This window comes from Phyllostomus discolor, chromosome 6 (genome assembly GCF_004126475.2).
Source record: "Phyllostomus discolor isolate MPI-MPIP mPhyDis1 chromosome 6, mPhyDis1.pri.v3, whole genome shotgun sequence".
Lineage (NCBI taxonomy): Eukaryota > Metazoa > Chordata > Mammalia > Chiroptera > Phyllostomidae > Phyllostomus > Phyllostomus discolor.
Genome location: NC_040908.2, coordinates 117,868,326 through 117,888,773, shown reverse-complemented (window position 1 = coordinate 117,888,773; position 20,448 = coordinate 117,868,326). Strand labels below are relative to the sequence as shown.

The 20,448-nt window shown below is 37.7% G+C and overlaps 1 protein-coding gene across 1 annotated transcript in view; it reads right to left on the bottom strand.

Moving 5' to 3' along the window:
- Positions 1-20,448, bottom strand: part of LOC114498658 (glycerophosphodiester phosphodiesterase domain-containing protein 4-like) — a 69,637-nt gene that overhangs the window by 30,914 nt on the left and 18,275 nt on the right. The window contains exon 9 of the mRNA XM_036029987.1: positions 7,726-7,882. Within this exon, the coding sequence (XP_035885880.1) occupies positions 7,726-7,882 (157 nt within the window). The remainder of the gene's footprint in view (positions 1-7,725; positions 7,883-20,448) is intronic.

Here is a 20,448-nt window from a genome sequence, read left to right as displayed (position 1 = left end):
GAAGGCAACTGCAAGGCTGATGTGGTCCCTGGTGAAAATGAGTGTGACACCACTGCTATATAGGATCCAGTAACCTATAAGTGGTACTATGGGGTAGATGTAACAGCTGATGCAAAGTCTCTTTTTTTGTATGACATAGGGGATTTAGTCAAAAAATAAACTGGAATGGGACCATGCCAGTTTAGACTATCTCCAACATGTAGTTGTGTATTTTCAAAAGCCAAAGGAAGTAACAATACAGAAATGAAAACGAACTTCTAATTCTCCACAGAAGACACCCAGTTCCTCAATTAAGGACTAAAGGGTCCTCAGTTCTCTTTTCCCATGCTTAGAGAAATCACAAGTAGAAGAGCCACTGGGTGATTCAAGGTATCATAATGTTTATTAAAGAGGACGATTGTCTAAATCTGCCCAATACTCCACATAAAGGAAACCACTCAACAGACCATTTGCGAAGTATCTGTAAATACAGAGGAACAACAATACAGTTTCTGTTGATACAGTGCCACCACTTCCCTATTAATCCCCATACCATAGAAAATCAGAGTGCTCAGAGTAGCACTGAAGTAGTGGGGCTCTCTACCAGCCCAAGTCCTCTCCCCCACCCCACGCTATAACTGTGATTTTGAGGCCACTGTCAGACACACTTCTTCCCTGTGGCGCTTTCCCATAAACTTCATCATTAGGAATCTGCTCTGTAAAAATTACCTCCAGAAGAAATGTGTGCAGACAAATGATTTGTAACAGTCACAGAAAATTCTACTGCACATTATCAAATTATAGTGATGGATATTAGTATATTGATTCAACAAATAACCAAATAATTGGCTATGGTACCAAAACCCCTGAGGGCAAAAGAGGCAGAATAATTATAATCAAACCCGTAAGAATTCAGGTCGACTCTGTGGACACTGTTGGCCTAACATCCTCTTAATGCTGAAGTTGCGGGAGTTCTAAGCCAACTGTGAGAGGCTTAATGTAAGAAAGATTAATTATCCCTGTCATTATCTGAGCAATATGTCTGCTTATCTGCTTCAAAACAAAACAAAAACCCGAGATGGTGGAGGATACAGATTCACCCAATGTCTTTGAGCTATTAACCAACGAGTTATACCTCATTTTCTAGTATTGCCTACCCAATTATTCTCCTGTTGGTCCCATTTCTACTTTCCTTTGAGGAAGACAGCCAGTATTCATTGCCTTCACTAGGAAGAACAATTAACAATTGTCCTGGGAACTTATGCTTCAGGCATTTACTGAATGCTCAACCTACTCTTCTCAAGCCAACCAAGATCTTAAGAAGATGCAGCAGCCCATCTTAAAATTCTAAGACTGACTCTATAACTGTTGCAGGAGATCGCATAGAAAGAATTCTGAGGTTGTTCTGCTATTGCTGGCCAGCATTTAGCATCCTGGTTTCCAGGCAACACCTTTTAATACTTAGGTGGCAGCTAAGAATGTGCATCCAGAAGGGAAATAAAGGCAGGGCAGTCACCATTGCAATCTAACAAAGAACTTAATAGAGGAGGCTAAAAGCAAAGGAAGATATGCCTCACCCGTGACCCAGTAGTTCTGAGCCTGGTTTGATAAGGCTGCTGGGCATTCCAAACAACAAGATACTGCAGAGGGGAAGCCCTTGAAAGTCTCTATGTATCATCTTCACTAGCTGGGAAAAGGAAAACCTTGAGACTGTGTATTCATTACAAGCTCTGGAAGGGGAGGGAGTCTACAGTGCCCAGAGAAAACATCCATGAAACAACTTTGGTTAATTGCACATCCCCTGTCATGTATGCAGAATGAACAGAGTCTGGAGCAAAATAAGAATTCAGGCTAACAGACCCCCACCCATACCTACATTTGGGTAGTCACATCTCCCTAGAGGAAAGCTGGCATCACCTTTACCCATCAATCAATATGTAACTTCTTCACTCCCAGCACTCCCAACAAGTAAGTCCTCAGAATAAAGGACTTGTTCTCTTCTCTTGGCATTTTCTTACCTCATGGAGGTCTCCTGGCCACTCAGCCTCTGGTCCAGGGGTCCCTGATAATCTAGGGCTCTGGCCATCTGGGTGCTGGCCACCTGACTTCTGGCCACCGTGCTTTTGCCACCCTTGCTTTTGCTCTCCCATTAGAACTTAGCAGTAATAAACTTTGCATGCATGCTAATAGGTTCACTGATCAGTAATTCCTTACTGTGTAGGTGAGGGAAGAACCAGGGTTTTCTCCCATAACTCTGCTCATAAAACTTTTAAGAAAAAAATTTAATTCTACAAGATAACAGTTCATTATCTAGGGTTCAGGAAACTTATTCTGTGAAGGACCACATACTAAATATTTTTGACTTTGTGAGATAGACATTCTGTCTCACAACTATTCAGCTCTGCTATTAGACTATGAAAATAGCCCTAGGCAATCCATAAGTGAATAAGAATGGTTATGTTCCAATAAACTTTGTTTATTGACAATGAAATTTCAGTTTTATATATTTTAACACATCATGAAACATTATTCTTTTGTTTTTACCCCCATAATTAAAAACGTGGGGGGAAAAACAATTCTTAGCTCACAGGCTGTACAAAAACAGCCAGTAGGCTGGATTTGGATACTGGCCATACTTTGTCAGCCTTTGATCTGGGCCATGCTATATTGGTTAAGGAGGGATATAATGTAATGAGATTGCAAAGTATCCAGAATTATCCAAAACCAACCACTAAAGACAATTAAGATGATTTCTGGGATTCATGGGATGTTGTAAAATACAGAGAAGGCTTCTGTGATTTGACTTAAATAAGTTGGAACCATTCTCATGAATCACAGAAACCAAAGACCTTCAGTGATCTCAATTATTTCCCCAACAATCCTCTTTGCTGGTCTCCCAGATCATCACAAACCTTCCTTTTTGAAAGTACACAGAAGGGGAGACCGTGCTCTCGAAGGTACTAACTCAGCAGCGTGGCACGTGTCAAAGACTCACTGTTATCACTGCCTACTCCCTGTCCCCGCAGCAAGGCTTCTTTTCTCTCCTCAGAAAAAGCGCCGTCCTGGCTGAATTAGTCTGAGTGTCTCCAGATCCTGTGCTAGCTTCACCTTGCTACTGTGTGCTACTACATTTCTACAGTCCCTACTGTTCACTGCAAATACCCAATATTTTTATGTTAGCTGACTAACTGCCATACAGTTATAGTCTCTTTCTCATGTGACCACTCACCAGTGTAACACTCTTAACGCAGCAACGGTATTATCCTCACCGGTGAGAAAGACTCTCAGGATCTCTGTAATGTAATGGTCCAGGCCAGGAACAGTTCTTTTGGATGGCCCTATATCAAATCTTGATTTAATATTGTTTATTGATAGGTTTCATTTTTTAATGAAAAAATAACAATAGGCTGATTATGCGATAATTTTTCTAGATTTTCTTACAGAAACTCCAATCTATTCCCAGAAATCAAATTGGCTCAAGTGGCCAAAACACGGCCCTCCCTAGGGGATGTGAGGTGGCTGAAAATAAAAGGGTGACTCTCTGCAATGACTGCTTGTCTGCTTCTGAAGCAGTTCACTGCAGAATGCAATGGAGGGAAAATGAGGATTTTAACCTTCTCAGTCATCTATATTAAAAGTAAATAAATAAATAAATTACCCAGGCCTTGAGGCTTCCCAAACAAATTGGAATCGTAAAGGCGGAGGTGCACAGTGGGAGAGACATGAGAGGAAATGCTGCGGCACAGCATCATACTGAACAGAACGCTCCCACAAAGTCCGTAGACAGGGAAGGGCCTCTCACAGAGAAGAAAGGCCATTCTACGGAGTTCAAGAGTTACATCGGTAATGCACAAAATGTGGCCCCGATTCTGGAAAACAAAACACTAGAACTAATCAGGTTGTCAGGTTCCTGATGGCCACCTGGTAGCACCAATTACCCTCAAATAGATACTTCCCCACATCCTCCAGGACGGCAATGTTTCCCTCATCACAGGAGGGAAACATTGACTGCAATATTAAACAAGCGCTGATGGGCAACTTTTCTAAGATATCAACATATGTGACCAGTTTTCTTCATCAGCTGTAACTAACATAACCCTGAAAAACCTACAAAAGTGAGACATGGATTGGAACCTTGCCCAAAGGGACCCACTCAAAATAGGTTTTTACAGTTTCTTCCCTCTGTGGGTAAAGAATTTGTACTAGTAATTTCATAATTATTTTACGGACAGGCTAAAGCATTTCTCTATTAAAAAGCAGCCATCCTAAAATGGCTTTAAAAACTATTATATGTTTGTTTTCTCTACCCAAGCCATTCTACCTTACTATATTGTAGTAGGGGAAAACATTTTACTTGGATATTTATTTTAAATTATGCAAAATTTTACTTCTTACTGAAACACCTCCTGTCCTTATACTCACTGTACCCTTGAAATTGGAAAGAATATGTAAATGTGGAAACTGAAATCTGCCAAACTACCAAGTACCCTTGAAGTTCCATGCCCTCAAACACTGCCCTTTTCTCTTACGCTTTGCCTTCTTTCTCACGAGGAAGTCCTAGGTTATCTCTCTGTCAACTACTCATGTGCAGCCCCGTGTTTTGGGAATATCTCCACCCAAAATTCCTACCAGTCCTTTATAAAAACCTCTTTTAGTTGAATATCATAAAGGATTAACCCAGATATCTCAGTCCTGTCACTAGAGGAACATGCTGGAGAACAGCTCACAGGAAGACTGCCCTGAACATCACTAGGAACAACCATACCAGATGCCCTGCACTGCAGTAGAGCAGTTAAAGTAGAAAGAATTCATCCTTGGATGCACACTTCCCAGCTAAAACGACATCACCCATCTACAAGAATAGGGAAGGTTCAGCCATTAGAGATCAGAAACCTAGGTTTTCCAGGGAACCACTGCAAGTCAAGGGCTAACCCAAGGTCCTTGTAACTAGCAAACAACTACTTGAAGTAGAACGGCAGTCATGAAAAAGCACTAAGAAAAGATTCTCCTGATAAATGCCAAATTCGCCTTTAATGCTTTTGTTCTTTATCTCATGGTCATACTTGTGTTTTCATTAAATTCAGATTATACACTGCTGATTTAGCCTATCATGTTCCTCTTACTTAAAACAGTAATTTGTCCAACTCTGTGATTTTCTAGACAACCATCACTGTAACTAAAATTCAGCTCCACTAAACTATTACTACTGTAAACAACTTGAAAATATACTGGACAAGTGATTCCACTTCTGGGTATATACCCAAAGAGAAGCAACACAATAATTCAGGAGAGTATGTGCACCCCTATGTTCACTGTAGCACTATATACAATAGCGAAGCTGTGGAAGCAAACCAAGTTGACACTGACACATAAGTGGATAAAAAAGCTGTGGTGAATATGAGGTCTGTCCAGAAGTTATTCTGCCATGTAATATGAAAAAAGAGACATTTTAAAAGAGATACAAGATATAAGAAACATTGTACCTAGGACAAAGATGTCTTAGTCCCCTTCAAAGTAGGCACCTTGGGACCTCAAACAGTTCTCCCAGTCACCATCAGCTGCCCATCACATTTTCCTGAATCTCATCGATGCTCTCAAATCTCTTCTCTTTCAAAGGTGATTTTAGTTTTGGGAAAAGCCAGACATGACAGGGTGCCAAATCTGGGCTGTAGGGGGCTGAGTCACCTGGATGATTTGATGTTTCACCAAAAACCTCTGTACAAAGATGTGATGCATGAGTGGGCATATTGTTGTAAGGAAGCTGCCAATCAGTTGCCCATACCTGCAGCTTTCTGTTTAATTTGAATAGAGTCTGCGGAGTAATGTCAAGCTTAACTCAAAATCTGATGCAGATTCATTGTTGTACTTGCTCAGTCATTTTGAATGCAATGGCCACATAGTACACATGCTCACTCAACAATGTCTATGATCCCCACTGACTAGTACAATGAAGTTGTCATTGTTCACACATGCACATTCCAGTCCACTCTCCATGGCTGCCAGGTTACATCAATGACACACAAGTAGAGTATCATTTAAACATAAAAATAAACAAAATCTTACTGTTTGCAACAGCACAGATGGATCTAGAGGTATTATGCTAAGTGAAATAAGTCAGTCAGAGAAAGACAAATACCATATGATTTTACTTTTATGTAGAATCTAAAGAACAAAATAAACAAAATTTAACCATATTCATAGATATAGAAAACAAACTGGTGGTGGCCAGAGGGTGGCAGTTTAGGACTGAGTGAAAGAAATAAAGAAGTAAGGAGTACATATTGGCAGCTACACAGTAGAGATGGTCATGTAAAGTAGAACATAGGGAAAAGAGTCGATAATAATGTAATGACTATGTATGTTACCAGGTGGGCAATGGAAATATCAGGGGGAATACTTTATAAAGTATATAATTATCTAACCACTACAAGTATACCTGAAACTAATATAAAATAGTACTGAATGTAAACTTTAATTAAAAATAAAATAAAAGTAATAAAATAATATAAAAATAAAAGAAAAATATGCTGAACATACCATCACTTGTAAACTCCTAGAAAATCTGAAATTAATGCTTCTGAAGTGAATAAGATCAAAAAATATTCTAATCCACAGATGTTAGACTGCTATCAAGTGACATGGATGAATGGATGGATGGATGGAGACATGGACACACAGACACACACACGGACAGCCAGTGGAGGATTGCCACATTTAAAGACTGTGACTCAACTTGATCGTAGAAATCAGTCTAATTCCCAATCAGATTTCTCTTTACAGGTTACACTTGCTAATGTAGTATTATGTATAATTTTTTAAAAGGCTCAAACATTGAAAGCAATTACTTATTCCTATGAAGAGGACAAAAGTCAAATGTTACATATAGAAATAATGGAAGAAAGTACAGATGTGTTGTACTGACTGCATTAGTTTCCAAGGGCTGCTATCACAAATTACTGCAAACTTGGTGAGTTATAAAACACAAATTAGCAACCCGAAATAGACTCTAGTTTAGCACTTATCACAATGTATGGTAATTTACTGTTTCATATTCAAGGCACTAAACTCCATTAAGTCTAAATCTATGTTTATTCATCATTGTATTCCTTGTATCTAGTACCCAGTAGGTACTCAATAAACATTTTTTGAATGGTAAGAAGAGAGAAGGAAGAGAAAATGTTTCCTAGTCTTCCTTACCTATGATTTTGAGCTATTCAAAATGGCCAGGAAAATGTAATGTACACGGTAGGAATGCTGTAAAAGTTTACAAAATTCTGGGATAAAAGGGAACTAAGTGGCAATCATAAGATTGCAAGTTTGTCTTCAGAATTTCCAGTGAGTATAGAAACAGTAATGAGATTGACTGCATTATTGGAAAAGTCCTTCTGACAATGCTATAATCCTGCCACCAAACTGGAATGAAATTGTGTGCATTCTTTTTAAATCATCTCCCAAGGCCATGTTTATTGATTTTAGAGAGAGGGAAAGGGAGAGAGAGAAACATCAATCGGTTGTCTCTAGCATGGGACCAAATCTGCAACCTAAGCATGTGCCTTGACCAGGCATCGAACCTGGAGCTTTCAGTTTACAGAACAACGCTTCAACCAGTTGAGCCAAACTGGGCAGGATGAATTGTGTGTATTCTTGACTATCTTCATCTAAAATCTTTATCTCCAGGAGCAGCACATGACCTTGTACTAGAGAGGGAATCAATGCAGGATTGTTGAGCTGGAGAATGTGTCTTACCTGTGGTTGTATAAACCAGCGGCCAGCATTCAGAGTTGACAGGAAATCCCAGTAGAAGAGGTTAGATGTTACGTTGGAGGCATTTGGCATGATCTCCATGATGTTGGTTGTTCTTCTCAGGTCATAGTCATGCATGAGGAAAGGCACCCCATCACAACTGTAGGCCAAAGGGGGAAAGAGAGGAATGAGTGAACAGCTTAAACTCAGCCTCCTGGGCAGACAGGGTTCTCAGAAAGCCCATCAAGGTCACAAGTCTTACTGGGTTCTGTACTCCCTCCCAAATCTCAGCAAAGGCCTATGTACTAGTCATTTATACTTTGATGCCCATATTTTTCTGTCCTAGTGATAAATTTTTTGTGACATATAATAACCTTATCAGTGAGGGTAAAAGATGAACTTCCCTATTCAGGGGCTTTCTGGCACCAAAAAAACAAAAACAAAAAACAGATACAGTGTTGACCTGAGTGTTAGATGAGTGGGGTGGTTATGGGGCAAGGCCCTGGGGTTCCAGAACAATACTAAGCAGGCATTTGTACAATCCCCGTGAGTTTTTCTGACCCATTTACCAGCAGGCACCTGCCCTGAGTGTTTCTGGTACTATTCAGAAACACTGTGGTGACCATTCACATTCAATGGTATCATTAGAAAAGTTCCTCATTCTCTTAGGAAAGATGAACAAATGAAATAAGCTCTGCCATCACCCAGGCTTCCTTTTAGCAGGTGAACACAGGACTGCGGCACAGGGAGGGTGGACCCCATGTGCACCTGCTACCACGCTGAAATGGGGAGACGTAGGTCAGCTGAGGGAGAGGTCAAGATGGCTAGAATTTGTGTACTGGGGTCCCAAAGATGATGCAGGGAAATAAATACATAAATACATAAATAGATTTCTAGGGAAATATGTACAGATGTCTTTATGTACACCTAAATATCAATCTCTACATAGGCAAAGTAAAACTAGAAATCTTGTTACTTAAAACATCTAAAGTATTTACTTAACAAAATATGATTAAGTATTATTCAAAGACCTCTAAAAAGGATGATTAAAATGTTAGACTTATAAATGCAATAAGGTTTATAAATAAATTTAAAAAGCTATGTTATCAAGTAAGAACTAATGTCCTGAATGTAACAAGCTAAACAGTTATATTTTTTTAAATCTTCACCTGAGGGCATTTTTTTTCATTGTTCTTTAAAGACAGAGGGAAGGAGAGAGGAAGGGGGAAAGGGAAACATTAATGTGAGAGAAAAAATTGATCAGTTCCTTCCCACACCAGTCTAGACTAGGGATAGGACCACAACCTATGTATGTGTCCTTCTTGGGAACTGAACCTGCAACCCTTCAGTTATGTGATGACACTCTAACCAACTGTGCCACAATAGCCAGGGCTAAACACTTATTTTGATTTCACTCATAATGTTTCTGGCACACAAAACTCACCTCAAGGCACAAATCAAAGTTATATTTAACCAAAAAAAGGAAAATAAAAATGTTCTATATACACAAAAGACAGACTAATTCATTTCTAGGAGACCAGCACAATAAGAAAAATGAAAAGACATTCTTAGGCAAATCATAGGTGCCAACTATAAATCTGCATCTACACAAAAGAATGAAAAATATAAGACATGATAAATGTATGAATATTTAAAACTATTTTATCATTTTTAATTTAAAAATACCATTAATAAGAAAAATTAATAACAATGTAGGTGCAGCAACCACCAACACAAAGCATGTGTTCCTGTCAGAGACAAACTTGCTTGCCAGCCAGGATTTTTCAAGATGGTGGCAAAGTAAGTAGATCTTACTCTCGCCTTCTCCCAGAACCAAATTGGAAATACAGCTAAAATGGAGAACAATCATCTTGAATTACCAACTAAAGGCTATCTGACAAGGAGATTTATAACCAAGGAAAGGTAGAAAAAGCCACCTCAAGACTGCTTCCAACAGGTTGCCAAGGGCCAGGCATAGACAGCATCTGCCACTAGCTTACATCAGAGGTCCTCCCAAGAGATCCTAAATGAACACATCAACTGACCAGCTTCAGACAACATGGGAGCAGGATCCGAGAAGCTTAGCAAGCATATACAAGGGAAAGCACTGCAGGCACTAAACTGTGAGAGGTGAACTCTACTTTTTTATTCTTTTCTTGCTTTTTTCTTTTCTATTTCTTTTTTCTTTCTCCTTTCATATTTCTTTTTTTACTTTTACTTTTCTTGTTCTATTTTTCTTTTCTTTTTCCCTATTATTCTCTTCCTATTCTTTATTTTTTGCTTATTTCTTTTCATATGCTTTTTCTTTCCTTATTCCTCTTTTCTTATTATTTTCATTTTTTTTCTTTTTCTTTTCTTATTTTTTTCTAGTTGTTACTTTTGGTTTTTATTTTTGTTTTGTTTTGTTTTATCAACACCTGTACGGCAGCTTGCATGCCGTGGTCATGGCTGAGCCTCACAGTCACAGAGCTTGAGAATCAATTCTACCCATGAACAGGCCAACAGAAGTCAAGAAGCAGTTATAACAGGAGGGTCCACATAATCCTCACAGGGGACATTCCTAGAGCACCTCAAGGAGACTGCATCACTATATCCCACAGGGTACTTACTACATAAAGGGATCCCATGAAAACTGGGAATCATGGCAGTCCTCTCTAACACATAGAAACACAAGAGACAACCAATATGGGGAGACACAGAAACAAGCCCCAAATGAAACAGGGGGATCTCCAGAAAAAGAGCTAAATGAAATGGAAGCAAGCAATTTATTACACATAGAATTCCAAGTAATGGTATAAAGATGCTCAACAGCATGAAAAAGGACACAGAAACCATGAAAAAGAAGCAATCAGAAATGAACAATAACATATCTGACATCAAGAATACAGTGAAAGAGCCCTGGTTAGTGTGGCACAATTGGTTGGAGCGACGTCTTGTACACTGAAAGTTTGTGGGTTCAATTCCCAGTCAAGGCACACACCTAGGTTGTGGGTTTGATCCCTGGTTATGGTGGGTATGGGAGACAACTGATTGATATTTTTTCTTTCACATAGGTCTCTCTCTCTCTCTCCCTGTTTCTATAAAATCAATATAAATTTTTTTTTCAGTGAAGAATAAAAACAATATACTGGGAAAGAAAAAGTTGGATGAATCATGAGATTGAATCCATGGTTTTGAAGACAAGGTAGAAAAAAATACCCAATCAGAAAAAAAGAAAGAAAGAAGAAGGAGAAGAAGAAAAAGAAGAAGGAGGAGAAGGAGAGGAATAAAGGAGAAGGAAAAAGAGGAGGAGGAGGAGAAAAAGAAGAAGGAGAAGGGGAAGAAGGGGGAGGAGGGGGAGGAGAAGAAGTAGTAGTAGTAAAGAGACTAAGGATAGCTTAAGAGAACCTAGAGACAATATGAAATGTAACAACATCTGCCTCATAGGGGTACCAGAAGGAGAAGAGAGAACACGGGATCAAGAACCTATTTGAAGAAATAATCACTGAAACCTTCCCTAATCTGCTGAAGGAAAAACACACACAAGTTCAGAAATTGCAGAGAGTCCCAAACAAGATGAAGCCAAAAAGGTCCACACTAGGACATATCATAATTAAAATGGCAAAGGTTAAAGACAAAGAGAGAATCATAAAAGCCAGAAGAGAAAGACAGTTACTTACCTAGAAGTGAGCTCCCATAAGAGTGCTAGCTAATTTCTCAACAGAAACATTTCAGGCCTAAAGGGATTGGCATGAAATATTCAAAGTGATCAAAAGCAAGGACCAAGACTAGTATACCCAGAATGCTCATTGAAAATTGAAGGGGAAAGAAAGAACTCCCAGACAAGAAAAAGTTAAAGGAGTTTGATACCACCAGGGAGAAGGGAGAGAGAAGCAAGAAGAGAGAAAGAAGAAAGAAGAAATAATAATAATAAAAATAAGAAGAAGAAATATATAGAAAGTAAAAGAACAAAATGGCTATAAATATGTACCTATCAGAACCACTCTAAATGTAAATGGCTTAAATATTCCAATAAAAATTTACAGGATAGCTGAATGGATAAGAAAGCAAGATCCATATATATGCTGTCTCCAAGAGACCTACCTCAGAACAAGGATTACATACAGAGTAAAAGTAAAGTGATGGAAAAAGATATTCCATGCAAATGGAAATGTAAAAAAAAGCTAGGGTAGCAATACTTATATCTGACAAAATAGACTTTAAAATAAAGGCTATAGTTAGAGACAAAGAAGGACCCTACATAATAATGAAAGGAACAATCAAACAAGAGGATATAACTCTGGTAAACACTTATGCACCCCCCAAAAAGGAGCAATTAAAAATATAATTAAACCTTGATGGACATAAAGGGAGAAACCAACTGTAATACAGTCATAGTAGAAAATATTAATACCTCATTAAACATCAATGGATAGATCTTGCAGACAGAAAATCAACAAGGAAATAGTGGCTTTAAATGACACACTAGATCAGACAGATTTAATCGATTCTTCAGAGTATGTCATCCCAATGTACTAGGGTACACATACTTTTCAAGTGCACATGGAATGTTTTATAGGATATACCACATGCTAGGACACAAAACAAGTCTCAGTAAATCTAAAAATGTTGAAATCATATCAAGCATCTTCCCTGACTACAATGCTATGAAACTAGAAATCAATCACAAGAACACTGAAAAACAGCCTGTGATCCCAGAAAAGAGAAAGCAAAAACTTTCTTTGTTGGTCATCCTGACAAAAATGTTGTTCATCTTGATAAGACGATTGCTCTTTCTCAGGACACTATTGATCCTGGGGAACTCTATCTTTCCCATGCCACATATGGGAAGAAGTTACTCCCAGACACCACTTCTAAAGGAAGAAATGGATTTCTATAGAGAGTAGGTGGAAGCTGTGAACACCAGATATCTGCTGGAAGAGGAAACCCACCAACAAAGGAACAACCAACAGATAACAACAGAAGAAGGTGAAGGAGGGAGTGGAAGCCACACTAACTCAACCCAGGACCTATCTGTAAATAAACTAAATTGTGGAGAAATTACTCAGAACAAACAACTGAACAAGAGCAATAGAGAATCCTCAAAACCTTGTACACACGGAAAAACCAGCTTCAACACAACCTGCCCACACCAGCACAACAGAATACAAGAGGTGGTACACAGAGTGACCCTCAGTTAACCAGCTGGAGGGAAGGACCCACTAAAGAAAGATCCAACAACAATCAAAACCCAAAGACAAACACAGAGCCAACATAAATGACAGCCTAAGATCAGCAAGCTTGGGAGATCAAGGAGACAGCACCACTGAATCTCACAGGTATTCTACCGTACAAGTTCACACCATAAACCCAGGGAGTAGAACAGACCAATTTAAGAAACAGAGGCTAACAAGAACAGTTTCACAAACAATGAGAACATAAAGAAACAATCCCCAAATGAAGGGAAAGGAGGAAGCCTCAGAAAGAATGCTAAATGAAATAGAGGCAACTCAATTATCAGATATTGAGTTCAAAACAAGGGTTAAAAGAAGCCTCAAAGAATATACCTCCTCCAAACCAGCTCTGCAAGAGATGCTAAAGGGTTTGCTTTAAGAACAGAAAGAAAAACAGTGAAAGAAGTTTTTCACCATTTTTTATACATGTGTTACAGAAAAATGGCAATGAATAAGTACCTATCAATAATAACCTTAAATGTAAATGGATTAAATGCCCCAATCAAAAGACGCAGAATATCAGAATGCATACAAAAACATGACCCACACATATGCTGCCTACAGAAGACCCACCTCAGAACAAAAGACCTACACACACCAAAAGTGAAGGGCTGGAAACAAATATTCCAAGCAAATGGACAGGAAAAATAAAAAATGGGATAGAAATACTCATATCAGACAAAATAGACTTCAAAGAAAGAGCCATAAAAAAAGACCCAGAAAGTCACTTCATAATACTCAAGGGAAGAATCCATCAAGAAGACATAAACATTGTAAATATATGTGCACCCAACATAGGAGCACCCAAATACATAAAGGAAATCTTGGAGGACTTCAAGAAAGATATTGACAGCAACACATTATAGTGGGGGATTTTAACACCCCACTGTCAAAAAGGGACAGATCTTCCAAACAAAATATCAACAAAGATATTATGGCATTGGACAATGCCCTAGATGAAATGGACTTAACTGATATACATAAAGCTGTCCATCCCAAAGAAGCTAAACACACATTCTTTTCAAATGCACATGGAACATTTGTAAAGACAGACCACATGACAGGACACAAAACAAGCCTCAACAAATTCAAGAAAGTTGAAATTATACCAAGCATTTTCTCTGATCACAAGGGACTGAAACCAGAAACCAACCGCAAGGAAAAAACCCAAAACACTCAAAATCATGGAGATTAAATAGCATGCTATTAAGCATGCTATTAAATGAATGGGTCAAGAATGAAATTAGGGAAGAAATCAAAAAGTTTCTGAAAACAAATGAAAATGAACTCACAACAACCCAAAACTTATGGTACATAGCGAAGGCAGTCCTGAGAAGGAAATTAATAGCTATACAGGCCTACCTAAAAAAGATAGAAACATTTCAAACAAACAACCTAACAAGAACTCAAGGAACAACAACAAAGACAGCCCAGAGCAAGAAGGAAGGAAGGAAATAACCAAGATCAGAGCAGAATTAAATGACATAGAGACTAAAAGCACAATTCTAAGGATCAATGAATCCAGAAGCTGGTTCTTTGAAAAGATAAACAAAATCGACAAGCCTTTCAGCAGGCTCATCAAGAAAAAAAGAGAGAGGACCCAAATAAACACAATCAGAAATGAAAGAGGAGAGATTACAATTGATACCACAGGAATACAAAAGATTGTAAGAAATTACTATGAAGAACTGTATGGCAAGAAATTTGAAAACCTAGGGGAAATGGACAAATTTCTAGAAAAACATAATCTTCCAAAATTCAATAAAGAAAAAGCAGAAAGCCTAAACAGACCAATATCAGCAAATGAAATTGAAGTAGTAATCAAAAAACTCTTGACACACAAAAGCCCTGGACCAGATGGTTTCACAGGAGAATTCTACAAAGCATTTAATAAAGAGCTAACCCCTTTCCTTCACAGACTATTCCAAAAAATACAAAATGATGGAAGACTCCCAAACTCTTTTTATGAAGCCAGTATCATCCTAATCCCAAAACCAGATAAAAACACAACAAAGAAAGAAAACTTCAAGCCAATATTGCTAATGAACATAGATGCTAAAATCCTCAACAAAATATTGGCAAACTGCATCAAACAATAAATTAAAAAGATCATACACCATGACCAAGAGGGATTCATCCCAGGGATGCAAGGATGATACAATATTTGCAAATCAGCAAATGTAATACATGACATAAACAAAAGGAAAGACAAAAATCACATGATCATATCAATAGATGCAGAAAAAGCATTTGATAAGGTACAGCACCCATTTATGATAAAAACACCCAGCAAAGTGGGAATACAGGGAGCATTCCTCAACAAAATAAAGGCCGTATATGAAAGACCTATAGTCAACATCATACTTAATGGGCAAAATCTAAAATCTTTTCCACTAAGATCAAGAACAAGACAAAGTTGTCCACTTTCACCACTTCTATTCAGTATAGTATTGGAAGTTTCATCCACAGTGATCAGACAAGAAAAGGAAATAAAAGGCATTCAAACTGGAAAGGAGGAAACAAAACTGTCACTGTTTGCAGATGACATGATAGTGTACATAGAAAATCTTATAGAATCTACTAAAAAACTACTGGACCTAATGAATGAATTTGGAAAAACAGCCACATGAAAGTCAATATTCAGAAATCAAAGGCATTTTTGTACATCAACAATGAAAATCAAAAACAGAAATCAGGGAAAAAGTCCCATTTGATATAGCAACAAGAAAAATAAAGTACCTAGGAATAAACCTAACCAAGGAGGTAAAAGACCTGTACTCAGAAAACTATACAACCCTGAAGAAAGAAATTAAGGGAGACATAAACAAATGGTAGCATGTACCATGCTCATGGAATGGAAGAATTAACATAGTCAAAATGGCCATACTATGGCCATACTATGGCCATTTTGGATACATATAAATCCAAAGTGATTTATAGATTCAATGCAATCCCTACTAAAGTACCAATGACATATTTCACAGATACAGAACAAACATTTCAGAAATTGATATGGAACCATACATGACCCCAAATAGCTGCAGCAATTTTGAGAAAGAAGAACAAAGCAAGAGAGATCACAATGCTTGATCTCAAACTGTATTACAAGGCCACTGTAATCAAAACAGCCTGGTACTGGCATAAAAACAGGCACATAGACCAATGGAATAGAACAGAGAGCCCAGAAATAAACACAAGTCTCTAAGGTCAATTAATGTTTGACAAAGGGGGAAGAAGCATAAAATGGAGTAAAAATAGCCTCTTCAACAAATGGCGTTGGGACATCTGGACAGATACATGCAAAAAAATGAAACTCGAACACCAACTTACACCTTACACACAAATAAATTCAAGGTGGATAAAAGACCTAAATATAAGTCATAACACCATAAAAGTCCTAGAGGAAAACATTGGCAGGAAAATCTCAGACATTTCACACAGCAGCATCTTCACAAATATGTCCCCTAAAGCAAGGGACATAAAAGAAAGAATAAACAAATGGGACCTCATCAAATTAAAAAGCTTCTGCATGGCTACAGAAAGCAGCATTAAAATGAAAAGAGAACCAACTATATGGAAAAACATATTTGCCAATGATACCTCCTACAAGGGTTTGATCTCCAAAATATATGAAGAATTCACATTACTCTATTCCAGGAAGACAAAAAACCCAATTAAAAAATGGGCAAAAAACTTGAACAGACACTTCTCCAAGGAGGACATACAGAGGGCCCAGAGATGATAGAAAAGATGCTCAACATCACTAGCCATCAGAGAGAAGCAAATTAAAACCACAATGAGAAACCACTTCACACTGGTCAGAAGTGGCCATCATAAACAAATCAACAAACAAGTCCTGGAGAGGATGTGGAGAAAAGGGAACCCTAGTGCACTGTCAGTTGGAATGCAGACTGGTGCAGCCACTGTGGGAAAAAGCATGGAATTTCCTCAGAAAACTAAAAACGGAACTGCCTTTTGACCCAGCAATTCCACTGCTGCGATTATATCCTAAGAGCCCTGAAACACCACTACAAAAGAACCTATGCACCCCAATGTTCATAGCAGTGCAATTTATAATAGCTAAGTGCTGGAAGCAACCTGAGTAACCATCAGTAAATGAGTGGATCAAGAAACTATGTTATATTTACATAATGGAATACTATGTAGCAGAGAGAAGGAAGGAGCTCCTACCCTTTGAGACAGCATGGATGGAACTGGAGAGCATTATGCTAAGTGAAATAAGCCAGGAGGTGAGGGACAAATACCATATGATCTCACCTTTAATTAGAACATAATCAACAAAAGAAAAAGGCAAATAAAATATAACTGGGGGCACTGAAATTAAGAACAATCTAACAATAGCCAGAGGGGAGAGGGGAGGGGACAGTGGGGAGAAGGGTTTTCAGGAACTCTTATAAAGGACACATGGACAAAACCAAGGGGTTGGGTGGAAGCAAGGGGGGGAATTGCATTTGGCTGGGGTGGGGGCAGGGGTGGGGAGAAAATGCAGACAACTGTAATTGAACAACAATAAAGTAATTTTCAAAAAAGAACACTGAAAAACATGCAAAGACATGGAAGCTAAATAACATGTTATTAAACAATGAATGGGTTAACAATGACATCAAGAAAAAAATTAAAAGATACCTTAAAACAAATGAAAATAAGAATACAACCCAAAATCTATGGTGCACAGCAAAAGCATTCCCAAAAGGGAAATTCATAATATTACAGGCCTACCTCAGGAAACAACAACAACAAAAAAACTAAAATAAACAATCTGACTTTACATTTAAAGTAACTTGAAAAAAAAAACAATAAACAAAGCCCAAAGTAAGTAGAAGGAAAGGAAAATAAAGATCAGAGCACAAATAAACAAAATAGGAGTCTAAAAAGCAATACAAGAGGTTAATGAAACCAAGAGCTGATTCTTTTAATAGATAAACAAGATAAACACAGCTTTAAACAGATTCATCAAGAAAAAAAGAAAGAGGACCCAAATAAATGAAATTAGAAATAAAAGAGAAATATATATTTCTCATTTAGAGAAATATAAGGATTTCTCTAAGACACCAAAGAAATATAAAGGATTGTAAGAAAATATTACAAACAACTATGTGCCAACAAATTGGACAATCTGAAAGACATGAATAAATTCCTAGAAAAATGGAATCTTCCAAAACTGAATCAGGGAGAATTAGAGAATCTGAATAGACAGATTGCAACTAGTGAAGTTAAGGCAGTAATCAAAAAACTCCCAACAAACAAAAGCCCTGGACCAGATGGCTTCACAGGTGAATTTTACCAAACATTCAAAAAACTAACACCCATCATTCCCAAACTTTAAAAAAAAAAATTCAAGAGGAGGGAAAACTCCCAAGCTCATTTCATAAGGCCTACATTATCCTAATTCCAAAACCAGAATAAGACAGTACAAACAAAGAAAATTATAAGCCAAAATCCCTGATGAATATAAATGCTAAACTCTTCAATAAAATATTAGCAGACTGGATCCAGCAATACATTAAAAGATCATATACCATAATCAAGTGGGATTTATCTTGGGGATGCAAGGTTGGTACAATATCCACAAATCAACAAATGTGATACACCACAAAAACAAATGAATAGTTGCAGAAAAGCATTTGATAAAAATCCAGCATCCATTTATGATAAAACCACTCACCAAAGTGGGAATAGAGGGAAAATACATAAACATAATAAAGGCCATATATGACAAACCCACAGTCAACATCATGCTCAATGGGCACAAACTTAAAAGCATTTCCCGTAAGATCAGGAGCAAGACAGAGATGTCCCCTGCACCACTCTTATTCAACATAGTACTGGAAGGCCTATCCACAGCAATCAGCCAAGAAGAAATAAAAGAGCTCTCCAAATTGGAAAGGAGGAAGTAAAACTCTCAATATTAGCAGATGATGTGACATTGCACATAGAAAACCCTAACGACTCCACCAAAAAGCTACCAGAACTAAGAAATGAATTCAACAATTAGCAAGAGAGACAATTAATATCTGGGAATTGGTGGCATTTTTATATGCCAATAATAAACTCTCAGAAAAAGAAACTAAGAAAACAATCCCAAATACTATTGCAATAGCAACAACAACAAAAAAATAAGGTACCTAGGAATAAACTTAACCAAGGAGGTAAAAGACCTGTACTTGGAAAACTATAGGACAAAAAAAAAAAAAAAACCAAAACAAAACAAAAAAAAACTATAGGACAATGAAGAAACGAGGAAGATACAAATAAATAGAAGCATATACTCTCTTCATAGATTGGAAGAATTAACATCATTAAAATGTCTGTACTACCCAAAGAAACCTATAGATTCAATGCAATTCTTATTAAAATACCAATGGCATACTTCACAGATCTAGAACAAATATTTCAAAAATACATATGGAATAAAAAAAAACAAATAGCCTTGGCAATCTTGAGAAAAAAGCATGAAGTTGGAGGGATCACAATACCAGATATGAAACTATACTAAAAAGCCATTATAATCAAAACAATCTGGTAGTGGCATAAAAACAGAAACTAGATAAACACACACACACACACACACACACACACACACACAATAGCCCTGGTTGGTGTAGCTCAGTGGATCGAGTGCGGGCTGCGAACCAAAGGGTCGCTGGTTCGATTCCCAGTCAGGGCACATGCCTGGGTTGCAGGCCAGGTCCCCAGTGGGGGCCACATAAGAGGCAACCACACATTAATGTTTCTCTCCCTCTCTTTCTCCCTCCCTTCGCCTGTCTCTAAAGATAAATAAATAAATAATTAAAAAAAAAAAGCAAAATAGAGTCCAAAAATGAACCCATACCTATATGGTCAATTAATATTTGACAAAGGAGGCAAGAACATATAATAGGGTAAAGACAGTCTCTTCAATAAATGGTGTCAGTAAACTTGGGCAGGTATATGGGAAAAAATGCAACTTTGTCACCAACTTACACCAAACACATAATTAAAATGTGTAAAGAACTTAAATGTAAGTTGTGAAACCATAAAAATCCTAGAAAAAAAACATACTAAAATCTCAGACATCTCTTGGAGCAATATTTTTGCTGATGTCTCCTAGGGCAAAAGAAACACAGGAAAAAGTAAACAAATGGAAGTACATCAAACTGAAAAGCTTCTGCACAGCAAGAGAAACCAGGAACACAATGCACAGGGAACCCACTGAATGTGAGAACATATTCTCCAATGATACATCTGATAAAGGGTTAATTTCCAAAATATGAAAAGACCTTATACAACTCAACAACAAGAAGACAAATAATCCAATTAAAAATGGGCAAAGGACCTGAATAAATACTTCTCCAAAGAGGACATAGAGATGATCAAATTAAATTTTCATAGAGTTGCAAATTAAAGCCACAACGAAGTAGTTTTACACCTGTCAGAATGACTGATATCAATGAATCAACAAACAACAATTGCTGGCAAGGATGTGGAGAAAAGGGAACCCCAGTGTACCGCT